Raw genomic sequence first — 13,172 nt, 5'->3', positions numbered from 1 at the left:
CTATAATTAAAACTGCGCGCCCCGGCGAAACTCGCGTCGCATTTTCAAAACGTGAAGATCAAAAGTAAAGCTGTAATCATCTTCTTTAAAATCTCAGCCCATAATTACAGCACTGACTCATTTATTGTAGTATGGAAATGATCAGAGGGGACGCGTTATGGCTCCGGGAAGATTTACAGGCTACTTTGAAAACCAGCTCCAGTCAAACATGTTTTCCCTCCGTCTCAACATTTGTATGATTAAGACTGAGAAGAACCACATTTGTGGACTTTCTCTTCACTCTTTTTGCTCTGACTTTCCGTGACGTGTGATATACGGAGCCAGTGTATAGACAGTGAAGGCATCGTGTGCCCAGACGCCACTAAAATGAGCTAAAATGCCGCACATACTTAAAAAAAAAAAACTTGAAGTAATTTAGAAATGCCTGAGCATTGATCGAGAGTAACTGAGTACTTTTACTAACATTTTAGATTAAGCATTTCCTGTCTAATTTTCTGTTTTCCTGCATTTGTCAGTATTTTAGTTAACTACAGTTAACAGTTGATTTTTGGATTATTTTCAGGACCAAAGAACTGACAGCATGGACAATCTGCAAACAAGCACAATACCAGATTTAACAAGCGGAGAGGATGATGATGATGATGATGATGATGATGATGATGATGATGACGATGATGATGATGATGCACTTAGTGTCCAGTAATTATCTTTCATTTTGAATACATCGACTCTATCGCGGATTTTCCAACAGCCCTAAAAGTAAGATGATCCTCGGCCCGCTGCTGCGTCGGTCACTAACCTGGAAGTACTTTGGCCCACTTCACCATGCGTACCATCTGCTTTCCGGCCAGGCGGTTGAGACTGGACAGCAGGTGGTCGGTGGTGTCAGGCTGCGTGTTGTCATAACCAGAGTACACCTCTTCGGGCTCGATCAGCTCCAGAACACTGCAGATGGACGGCGGCAGAAAAGGCGTGACCACCCCAGGCCCGTGCGGGACCAGGGCGCTGGCAGGACTAGCATTCAGCTCCTTTTCAGAGGGCACGTAAGCGCCACTGACGCCACCCGTGGACGTGTGAGCATCCTTGGAGCCCGGCAGCTCGTCACTGACCGCCTTCAGCTTCCCAAGCTTCTTGGACTTCCGTGCTGGTGGAAACACAAACAGTCATCAGCAACAAAGTGGCAAAGTTGACAGTTCATAAATTCATAAATTTACAGTCATCAATCATGAGGTCTTTCCGATGAATCTATGATCTATAAACAACGTGTTGGCGCTGACATTAGCCTCCACTGGAACCTGTTAGTTCTCCCATTCACACTTGTGAGAGAGATTTTAAAAAATTATATTTAATCAATAAAAAACTGCTTTTTTATAGTCGAACAGATGGTGTGTTTACGGTGCCTAGAAAAACCGTTTTTTTGCCTGTTGGATAGATGGATAGATAGATAGATAATGCCCCTGAGAACTGCACGTGTTCCTAGAAAGAATCACGTGTGTTCTTGGAAGACTCGATGGTTCAAGGAGACATTAGGTTAACTGTTGCTGTGGGGGCTCCTGCAAAGCTGCAATTATGTTGCTTAAAGGCTCGTCTCTCCCACAGCCCCGAAACATGCACGTCAGGTTGATTTAGGGTGCTAAATTACAACACGTTATGTTGTAATTTTACAGTAACCTGAGTGTGCGACCTTGAGCTAGCATCATAAAGCTAATTGGAAACCTTCCGGAGATGCTTTGCGAACACACAGGCCGGTGACTCAGCATCCTTTGGCCTCCGGAGACCAGATCCAGGCCGACCCGCATCCATCCAGGCTTGTAAGCAGAGCGAAGTTGACTCAAATGTCACATCTGAGACACATGGCAGGGCAAATCTGCAATGTGGTGATTTCGGCACAGGGGCGGGCGCTCACCTCCCAGGTTCATCCCGGCCTGGAAACACTTCCGTACTCGGCACGCCGGACAGTTTTTCCTGCGGATCTTGTCGATGATGCAGTCGTTCCTCCCGGCGCACAGGTAGTTGTGCTGACCTACAGAGAGGCAACGGAGGCGAATCAGACGTGCAGCCATGCGCGGCGAACAAAAAGAACAATAAACCCAACATGTATAAGCAAGAACATGTGCATGCATTTGATGACTGTACACGTGACTGTCCTGCAGCGGCACTTCTAATGTAGGTCATCATGGAAAACCTGGGAAATCTACGACCCCGCTGAGGCCCAATCGCTGCGAAAACGACTAGAATTGTGATTACTCTGCTCTTACTTCCTGCAAAGCATGACTAATGGTGTATTTTACAGTATATGTCATGAGAGCATTAATATTGAGCGGGGCCAGGACACTGGCTGCAGTCGGACTATTCCTGACAGTGATGCTAACATGGCGAGAATCCCTCCTGCCTACTGCCTAGCCCTCAGCTAAACCCAATGATCTCCCGTTTCGGAGCGCTTCCTTCCGCTCCACTAGTTCTTCACTGTACAGCTCCTCTCCTCCTACACTCTTCTGCGCTTCTACGCCTGCGCCCCCCCCCCCCCTTTCTTTTTCCACACGTCCGCCAGCTTCAGAGCTCCGTACGCCCACACACAGGCAGGCTCAGGCTCAAGAACACGTACGGCCATTCACTCCCTCACTCCCAGGCGCGCACACACATGCATATACAGTACACATGGCCAAAGCTGCTCCAGTTGGCAGTTATTAAAAAAAAAATAAAAAAAATCTAATGTTATATCTGCTTTCACCAAAGCGCGGACATAGAAATGACTACACAAGCCAGATGGAGCAGCACAACGTTGAGTATTGACCTGATAACCTCCAACATGGATCATTTCGGTGTCGAAATTGCACGTACATGTCAACGTGCGCACGCAGGCACGTGCGTGCGCATCAACAGTCGGCTCTCACTGACGATTCCGGCCTCGGCTCGTGCTTTCCCTGGCGCCGTTTCCCTCGAACGTGTAGATTCTGTGCATTGGCTCTCCAGCACCGAATGTGTGCTTGTGTGTAGGACTGAGCAGAAGTTGTGTTCTGATCTAGCGGGGAGTAGTGCGCAGTGTGTCTGCCTGGCTGCTGCCAAAAGCCAAGGAACCGAGCTGCAGGAGGAGAGGCAGCAGCTGTAGCCCCACCACTATTTCTGGCTAAATCACATGACTCTTACATAAGCCCATTTTTCTTGCTCTAAAAAACAGTAAACTGCGACACAGGAAATGCAACGCAGCCATCCCCCTTTCCCTGCCCCCCCTCGAGCACACACACACACACACACACACACTTACGCTTGGATAGGCTGGACCAAATGGCGATTCTGAAAACTCTGGAGCCTTACTGTCAACTGTTTCCCTCATTTCTGCGAATCTTGTTAATGATGGCTGTGAGAAAAATAGACGAGACAAGCCAGGCAAAGTCCAAGCTCACTGGTGTGTATGAAGCTGTTTATTTAGTGCGCGCACTGGCGCGGCCCAGCACGGCACGTTTACCTCCAAATATCTGCATCTGCTTATCAGCAGGGCAGACGGGGAATGTTACTTTCACTCTTTATACGCCCGCCTCATTATTGTAGAAAAATCTGAGCAAACTATTATCATGAAATTCCAGATTTCTTCCTGTGCTCTGTCAGCATTCTGCGTGCAATGGAAGCTAGCTGCGTCTGCTCCCCACCGATGATGAAATTCTGGCGCAGAACAGCAGAGTTGTCTGTCAACTCCTGCACACGTCAGTCATGGGGGCACTCATGAGTAAGGGAAATGCTCCTTCACGGAGACTCCGCTTACATCAGACCGGTCCCTCCGACGGCGTTCCCGTCACCGGCGCGGCGACTGTACGGCTGCTCTTCAGACCATAAAGAAACCAGGCTGAAACCTCAAGTTTGCAGGAGTGAGGCGTCCCACCACAAAATAAAAAATCAAACTGCAACCCCTGAAGTCATTTCATGATCGGTGCGTCATTAATATTTACTAACGGTCGTGGTAAATCCTCTCTGCTCCGAACAGAAGCTGTTATGGTGTTTACTAATGTTTCTGGTGCCATAATATTCTTCCATATATCTTAATTTTCCTCTGCATTTCCTTCTCACAGATATCTAATAACCATCTGCTGTTTGCTACGCTGATGCATTAAGCCATTGTTCAGGGCTCAATATGGCATCTAAATGTGTTCAGCATCCAACGGCGGAGAGTTTTTATGGAGTCGGGAAAGAAAAAAAAAACCAGACCGCAGCAAAAATGGAAACTTGCTTCCAAAATTTTGCAGCTCTACTGTTACAACAGAGAAACTCGCTCCCGTGATAACACACATTAACGTATCAATCACTAGTGAATGCACCACAAATGGACGGTGATTAACCGCTTTAACACAAAGGGTGTAATCCGACCACCGAACTGGATCTTTGTGCCCTGATACCAAAGAACAAAGGCCGGAGGAGCAGCTTGTGCAGCAGGTCCTCTCATTTCCGCAAGTGAGTCACCAGACCTGTAGGTCGGCGGGGGGCAGCGCCACAACGCCGCGCACATGCAGGATGTGCGAGCTGAAAGGACGTTAACGTGACCGCGATGCTGTGTGACGATGACGCATCGCAGCGGTGAAGCCGTCCATCAACTGTCGCGGAAGATGATTGAAACGAGCAGGAAAAAACACCTCCGAAAAAGAAACCAGGCCGAATTTCACAGGCCCTCCTGCCTTAATGCCAATTAGCAATGTGGGTCATGCACACGCGGCAGGCTTTTCAGATTACATTTCTACCTGCAGCACTCCTGGAACCGCCTACTGCTTACATAGAAGCGAGTGCACGTGCACGCTGGAAGTTAGCACCTGCGCTTGGTGTAAAGTCACGCCAATAAATCACACAGTGTTTTGCAGCGTTATGTGAACAAACAGGGCTCGCGATGTGTAAATGAAATATCCGATCGCAGGAACCCAAATGTGAGACACGTGAGAGCGCAGCGCTGGTGGATCCAGCATGTTACATGAGCCCCCTGCGCACAATCTAAAGCATTTACTGGCGCAGGAGGCCAGAAACTCCTCCGTCCCCTCAGCCTGGAGCCGCCAAAGCTCTGATTGGACCGCAACGTTGTCAGTCAACGGGGAAGCGGTGCGGGACGTGTTCTCAGATGACCTCTCTCTCTCAGAGGCGGTACCAAAGAAAAAAGGGTTCTCGGATTGACACCAGCGCCGCGGTAACCCAGTCGGGCTGCAGAACAGTACGAGGCCATAACAAGGTTGATTCATGCCCGCGAGTTCAGAAAGAGGAGGGCAAAAACAGCAAGCGAGCGAAGAAGGCCAAGCATTATTAAAAAGAGCAGACATGCCAAGCCACTGATGACATGCGAGTAATAAGCTAGCACTCAGTTCTTCAAACGCGCTCAACACGGAGCCGTTTATTGAGAACAGCTGTCTCGAATCAACAAGCTGGCCTTTAGTAAAGTGGGTAGGGGAGAGAAACACATAACACTGCACTCAGCTATTTCCACATTTGACTCGCGCTGATAATGAATTCTACAAAGTGCTGCTCGGTGTCAGAGGGCATCTTTCCCACGGCGCAGGATCAGGATTTCTATTGAAGACTCCTCAAATGTTCAACACCACTGTCTAGTCTGGAAGGACGTTCGCTCACAACAGCTCAATAAACGGCAGCGATGCAACCGGGGTACGTGCACGAAAAATTAGAACAGATTCCTGATGCTCAAAACTTCCAGTCCTCTATATTCTGCTGCGAACTTCAGTTGTTCTGCAGGCCCTGAAAGCGTATGGACGAGGATTACAGCCACCATCAGGCTTTTTATATACTCGGAAATGCTGAAAAAATTTCCAATCCACCTCTTTTTAAAATGTCAAAACGTCCTTCAGTTATTGTTGAATTTTACTAAAGAATCACTCATAATTCACTTTTCTTTTATAGGAGGGTGAAAAAAAAAAAGTCTCCTTCATTGTGCAAGTCTGCTGAATGTGAGAATCTGGGGAATGTTCAGCCTGAGACATTTGGCTAAACTAGTTTGTGCTGTAAGTGAACAGTAATGAGCCACAAATAATCCCAAACTTTACGTAATTCCGGTGACGGAAAACAAAGATGCATCGTGTGAATAAAGTGCCCACAGTAGGGCAAACTCATCAAATTTGTCAATGACCTCAGAATGTTAACTAGCTGTGGAGTAAAGGGCCGTTACTGGTCTAATGAGCTGCAGCTTATCAAAAAAGTTGCCCCCCGAGACTGACAGTGCCAAAAGGAATTAGGCACAGGCTGGATTATTGTCTTTCCACAGATGCCCGCGCTCTTCTCCTCTCTCGAAGTTTTTTTTGTCAACTTTGAGGGAGGAGGAGGAGGAGAAAGAGGAGGAAATCCTGGAGACGGAGGAGAAAAAAATTGGGCGCTGACTGCTGACGCATCACTTTCCTCGCTCCCTCGCCGCTCCTCCGTAACTCTCGCATCTCTTTACCTCCGTCTGGCTTTTCTTCGGTCCCCCCTCCTCCATCGGATGGATCCATTTCACTGTCATCTGTCGCTCTTTAAAAATCTCCTCCTCGTCCTTCCCCGCCCTCTATTTCTACCTCAGCAGGAATAATGGCGGGGTCAAGTGAGATACCGGCTCATTGGCGCATCACATGGGTGCCCTCGGCCCCCATCACATCCCTCCGTGTTATAGGTTAGCATTCTCTGGCTTTTTAGCTCGTTAACACTCTGGAGCTGAAGGTGTAAATCTATTCTGTAATAATTTAAAAAGTGAGATCTCAGTGCAAGCATGCAAGTCTTTCAGGAAACCACCTCACTAAAATATCCCAGTAACCACATCCAGGATCTTAAATCTGACTCAGTGATACAGCCTGCAGAGCCTTAGCATGACTAAATAGCTAGCCACATTAGCAAAAAGCTACACCATTAACGTCGTCATTTTATTACCCACTTTGTTTGCTACCATAGCAACTGCCAGGCACTTGCTAAAAATAGGCTAAAACAGACTGTGATATGTACTTTATGCTTTAAAGTACGTCTTGCTAACTCATATCAGTATCATCCAGCCTTTCAGAAGATGTGATAAATGCTTGAGACCCATAAAGATATTTCAAATTAAGAGCGCCAACCCAACCCAGTGCCCACAGGGCTTTAACCCATAAAGGTCAGCGCTCCCCTGAAGCTCGATGACCTCAGACACACAACTTCAGATCTCTGCAACAAAATGTGTAAAGATTAACGCATTGAGGGATGATTGCGCTCAAAGAGAGCGCGGCCCCTTTAACCATGTGGCGCCCCCATCATGAGGTTGGTCAGGTAAACACCTGAAGGGCCCGATGGCTGCCTCACCCACACATCTGCTCCCTTTTTCCTGACCTGAACTGCTTCTTTGAGGTGTGTGTTTTCAAACACTCATCTTAATGAGTTAGGTCAATGCCTCAGGAAACTGGCACCAAATGAAAAGCGCATTATGGCAGCTTTTGATTTTACCCAAGCTAAATATAGCTTCAAAGAAAATTTACTTATGAGTGGCCTTTTAATCTGCTCTTAAGACGTAACGTTTTCACGAACTTCGCAGTCAATTGGATTGTGTTTTTTTTTTCACTTTGTGTGTACTGACGTGTTTATTTCCAATAGTAGCTGCGTTTATGTGTCGCGTTCTGTGGCCCGAGCCCACGCCGTACCTTCCACAGCTCTTTTGAAGAAGACTTTGCAGCTTCCACACGTCACGACGCCGTAATGGCACCCCGATGCTTCGTCTCCACAGACCAGGCACACTTTGGCCGTGGAGGTCGGCTGTCTCAGCGGCGAGCTGAAAAGAGACACAAACGCAAAAATTGAAATCAGGGGAAGAGTTCAGTGTCTTTCCCGACCGTAGTCCACATTGTGAAACATTCTCGGCTTTTACAAGGTACAAAAACAGCGGCGGCACCATGTGGGCACTCGTAAAGATGTCCGCCAAGACAGCAAAGCAAAGGTTTTAAAGTGGACTGATTTATGGCCGACAAAGACAACAATGACACAATCAAGGAGTTGATCTCAATAAAGACCCGGAGCAGGTTGTCAAATTAAAGAAGGGCGGACGAAAATAAGAGCATAAACTTGCAGTGTAGATTGTGCAAATGTCTCCAGGTCAATAGAACAGGAAGTGAGAAGACTGTGACAGGTTTTTGTTATTTACTCTGAGCCAACCAACGGGCGGCAGGATTGATGGCGGTCTGCTGCGGCTCTTCCTGATCCAAAGCATTGTTTACTCTGGCATCATTTGCTGCTTTCACTGCTGACTGATTTCTGCAATTTCCTGACCATTAAAGGCAGGGATGTAAAGCGTGTTCCTACTGATGTAGTGCTAAATGGGGGCATCAGTTATCAGACGCAGTAGGTGTCACAGCCAATAGATGAGGTCTGTCCAGGCTCACAGAGGTATTATCCAAGCGCTTTATTACAGCCTGTACAGAAGTAAAGAGTGAAAGAAAACTTGGGCTGAGAGATAAAACCTGTAACGACGGTATAGCTGAATTCATATCAGCTTTAAAATGATAAAATTTTGGCTTTTGAGGACTATAGTTGGGGTATAAGCATATAAAGATGCATCATTTGTATGTCTGTGCATGTTATTTCAGCCAGGTTTGTAGAAATGTCATTAATAAATCAGTCAATTACATAAATAAGCTTCATTATACCAAAGACATCAAAAGAACTTCTTCTATGAAGCAAAAGTTTTAACTAATAACTGCATTTATTATAAATACAGATGGAATAACCAGAGGATTTAATGGATTGTGAAATTTGGGTGGAAGAAGGCCACTTATCTCCAGCCTGGTCTAGACGGGTCATGTGACCACCCTGGTGATAAAGGTGGGGTTACAACAGACACACAAAAGGATGCTGTGATTAAACACAGTACAGTGACCTCTGCAGTGACCTCTGCAGTGACCTCTACAGTGACCTCTACTAATATTTCAAGTCTTTTCCCTCATTCACAGAGGACCATCCATCATCCATCCATCATCCATCCATCATCCATCCATCATCCATCCATCATCCATCCATCATCCATCAATCCATCCATCATCCATCCATCAATCCACCCACCCATCCATCCATCATCCATCCATCCATCATCCATCCATCATCCATCCATCTATCCATCATCCATCCACCCATCCATCCATCATCCACCCATCCATCCATCATCCATCCACCCATCCATCCATCATCCATCCATCTATCCATCATCCATCCATCCATCATCCATCCATCCATCATCCATCCACCCATCCATCCATCATCCATCCATCCATCATCCATCCACCCACCCATCCATCATCCATCCATCCATCCATCATCCATCCATCCATCATCCATCCATCCATCCATCCATCATCCATCCATCCATCCATCATCCATCCATCATCCATCCATCCATCCATCATCCATCCATCCATCCATCATCCTGTCACTCACACCTAAGGTCAGCTGAAATGTGCCACTTCACCTCCCACATGATGCATGTCTACTGTAGGAGCACCCATAGAAAACATCACAGACACGGGGAGAACATGCAAACTCCCTGGCCCCCAGAACCCCCCCGGCCCCCAGGGCATTGAACCCAGAACCTCCTTCCTGTGAGGCAACAGTGCCGATTACTGCCTGGGGACATTCCAATCAGGCACAACGTGTAATAACATAATGATAAAGGATACTATTAGGACACGCAGCACACGGATGCTGCTGCGCGGGGCACAAACACACAGAGGCTCACTAAAAAAGTATCATTTTTGACAAAACATTTCTTGCATAATCATACTCACACCCACTGGACGCACAAAGCACCTAACATGTAGATGGGTACAGAGACAGAACACCTTGTATCAAAACATTAAAAGTGGCCTCAGCTTCTCTCTCCCATTTCAATCAATAGCATGCAAGGTGATTGTCTGGTTAACATTCTCCTTACATCCTTCATCAAACCAGCTGCCAAGCTCTCTCCTGCTCTCTCTCCCTCTCTCTGCCTCTGCCTCGCTCTCCCTCTCTCATGCACGCTCATTTCCTCCAGGGGACTAACTGGAAAGGGGTACAGCGGCAGCACACTCAGATACAATCAGCGCCGCTGATCTAATTCCCTCTTGTCCATCTACACACACATTCAATTTGTTGGGACGCTTCGAGGAGTCTCTGGTGAGGTGTTTGTCTGACTGGATCATTCTGGCACCGGGCCCCCGTGGTCTCAGCTAATGTGAGCTTGAGTGTGTGCACGCACAAATCCCCACAGAGGCATGTTTTTTGGCATATTAAACCGGCGAATATTCCCCCATACATTGGCCTTTTCGCATTAGAAATCCTCGCAGCCCTGGAAGAACATAAAAATATGAGCGTAGTGGTAGGCCTTTAATCAGGCTGCATATTAAAACCTCGCTTCTGTGTGCCAGCTCGCCTGCCAGCCGGTCCAGCAACAAGGTGACTTCCCCTCCCTCAGAGAAGTATATAGGTCATTCACTCTCTCTGCTTATGAAACCAGAGCAGACAGATCGGGCTGCAGTGACTGTGCACCGTTGCCTGCCAGTAGCCCAAAACTAAACACAGGCTATCAGACAGCCCCAAATTGGGCTTATTTTAGCCTACTGTTTGCCTGCATGAAAGGGTGGTATTGAAAAGTAATAGAAACGTGTCTCTATAACTGAAGAGGATGTGAAAAAAAAAAAATAGGGGCATCCAATACAAAAAGAATCAAAACTGGGACGTGGCACTTTAATGGTGTGTGCCTGTGACCGCAAGTCTACAGGGACACACCAAATGAATTTCCCTTTTGTTTGGCTTGTCATTTCAATGGCTTAAAATATTCTGAGGTTGCAATTTGTGTGCCAGACTAAAATAATGACGTGTCCCTGTGACCAACATTCTGTCCAGGCTGGAAGTTTGAATGGCTAATACCTGTGCACAGATGCTCCAGTCACCCTGCATGACCGAAGGAAAACAAGAAGTCAGTCTGCAGTAACATATTTCAGAAGATATTAAGGGTGACGAGATGCTATGCATTAAACATTAGATCTATTTCTGCTGTCTCCCTGTAGATGGCGCTTTTCCACCCTTGTCAAGAGATGGCTGCAGTTTCAAAGTAGCCTCTCTGTCTCTGACTGATGACTGTGCAGTCCGATGCTTTGGAATATTAAGTTTCACTTTGGCTTCTACCTTCAACTGTGTTGAGATTCCTGCCTACAAGTCGCCCAACTGGTTCCTGAGGCACCGGTGGGATTTAGAGATGACACAGAGACCCCGACTGCTGATGTTGACCAACTCGTTGCGTCATAACGAGTAAAAACATGGCCCGACTCTGATTTTTCAGGGCTGAAAACTCTGCAGCATGCTGTGTGACCCACCAAAAAGCACAATGATAAATAGCCCTGCTGATGTCGTGTGTGCACGCTGGGAATGGGACTTTAATGTTGACCCCTGTCTTTTCTATTTCTGGTGCAGTCTCCACTAACTGAATGGCGCTGACTGCTGGGATCAAAGGTCTCATTCTTTGCTCCAGTTGTTGGTTTTTTCCCCTTTTCCTACAGAAACCCCGGGGGCAGTGGATTCATTGTTTTCATCCTTTCATCTTAACACAAAAAACTAACAACTGCTGCTTATTTCCAGTGAGGATACAGATGAGTGGGAGAGCACAGAGTTGGTTCCTCCAGAAATTCAGATCTCTTGCCCCCTTCCTTGTTGTAAAGCTAATAACCTGTCAAAAGAAGACAAATACAGGAGGTCGAAGTGGTTCCACTTTGCCGATTAAATTGTGTGAGGAGGAAACCATGGGACAGATGTTCGGGATCAATTTGGCTTCATGCTGTTTTACAAGTAATTTGGATGTCACACTGGGAGCATTCTCCAAATGGTTCAAATATCTCCACCCTCTTTCAGCTGCGGATGGAACGCTAAGAGTAGCGAGGATGGCCAAAGATTCACTGGGATATGGATATTGCACATAATAATCGCAACGGGGACGGGAAAGGGGGCCACAATGGGTCACGAGCAACCCGAGCACCGCCAGCACAGTGAGCTGGGAAGAAGTTGGAGATGCGGGGAAGGTCAGTGGCTGCAGTGAGGCTGAGTTTGTGGAGGTAGCATCGCTATCTATAAAAAAAATCAGACATGACAGGGTGGTATGTGGGACAACACAAGGATCCACGTGGCTTGAATGAACTCACTGGCCCTATTAAGTACATTAGCATGACAGAGTCAGTAAACAACATCATGCAGGCCCATAACAAACTTCTGCATGTTCTTCTCTGCATCTATGATTATGTGCAGGCATTTAACCCTGCAAAGCCGAGCCTGTGTGTGTGTGTGCGTGCGTGTGTGTGTGTGTATGTGAGAGAGAGAGAGACAGATACGCTGTCTGGCTCTTTCTAGAGTCTGTTATCTGAGGGTTAGTTCAGACAAGTATTGCTGCTTTCCTGAACTGGCCTCTCATGAAAGAGAAGCATCCTTGACTCCTTGGGTTGAAAAAAAGTCCTTCTATAGTACAGTACCTCTCTACGGTCTGGCCTACAATGTTTATATAATACACACCCTGGCAACCTTTCTAAACCCATTGAGAGGTTATTTATGTAACACATAACTTGGCATGGTATAAAGGTAAAGGTGGCTTAGTTTAAACAAGTCAACAGAGCGCTACAGGAAGACAAAGAAGACAAAATGGCTTACATAATGAGCAGACAGTATAAACATTAGGCTAACACCCACTCATCGCCTCTCAAAGGGAACGAGGTCATGCAGGTAGCGTTGGAGAGCCACCAGGGATTTATTTTTGCCTGTGAAGGTGACCCAGGCGCTGGGCAGAGAACCCAAGCGTGCAGAAGTGTGAGATTTCGTTTCTCTCGTGCTTGTGTTACACCAGTGTTAAAATAAATAAAGTGGCAGCTCTCCCTTTTTCTTTCCCTTTTTGCAAAAAACTTTTTTTTTTTTTCCATTTCCAGCAAAGATGCTCAGGAGAAAGACTTGCAATATGAAAAAGTTTGGCAATTTCGCTATCGAAACTGCAGTTCACAGCAAAGATGGCAAATTGGCTGTCTGATGGAATCTGGTATCCCGGCTGTGCTTTGCATTCCAAGCTGTTGTGTTGTCTCCCCTCCAAGCTTATGCCTACAAACTTCGAGTGACCTTCCCCGCAGCAGCGTTTCATGCCTGTCTTTCTTCTTTAAAAAAAAAAGAAAGAAAAGCGACTGTTTTGAGCGTAAACATGTTGC

The 13,172-nt window shown here is 46.8% G+C and overlaps 1 protein-coding gene across 1 annotated transcript in view; it reads right to left on the bottom strand.

Annotated features, from left to right (window-relative positions):
* nr3c2 (nuclear receptor subfamily 3, group C, member 2) overlaps positions 1-13,172 on the bottom strand; it is a 48,526-nt gene that overhangs the window by 11,814 nt on the left and 23,540 nt on the right. Inside the window, exons 3-5 of the mRNA XM_011612957.2 lie at positions 7,617-7,744; positions 1,907-2,023; positions 800-1,144 (exon numbers count right to left, since the gene is read on the bottom strand). Coding sequence (XP_011611259.1) covers positions 800-1,144; positions 1,907-2,023; positions 7,617-7,744 — 590 coding nt within the window. The remainder of the gene's footprint in view (positions 1-799; positions 1,145-1,906; positions 2,024-7,616; positions 7,745-13,172) is intronic.

This window comes from Takifugu rubripes, chromosome 17, assembly GCF_901000725.2.
Source record: "Takifugu rubripes chromosome 17, fTakRub1.2, whole genome shotgun sequence".
Lineage (NCBI taxonomy): Eukaryota > Metazoa > Chordata > Actinopteri > Tetraodontiformes > Tetraodontidae > Takifugu > Takifugu rubripes.
Note: the sequence above shows the minus strand (reverse complement) of the source record. Positions and strands in the feature narration are given on the sequence as shown.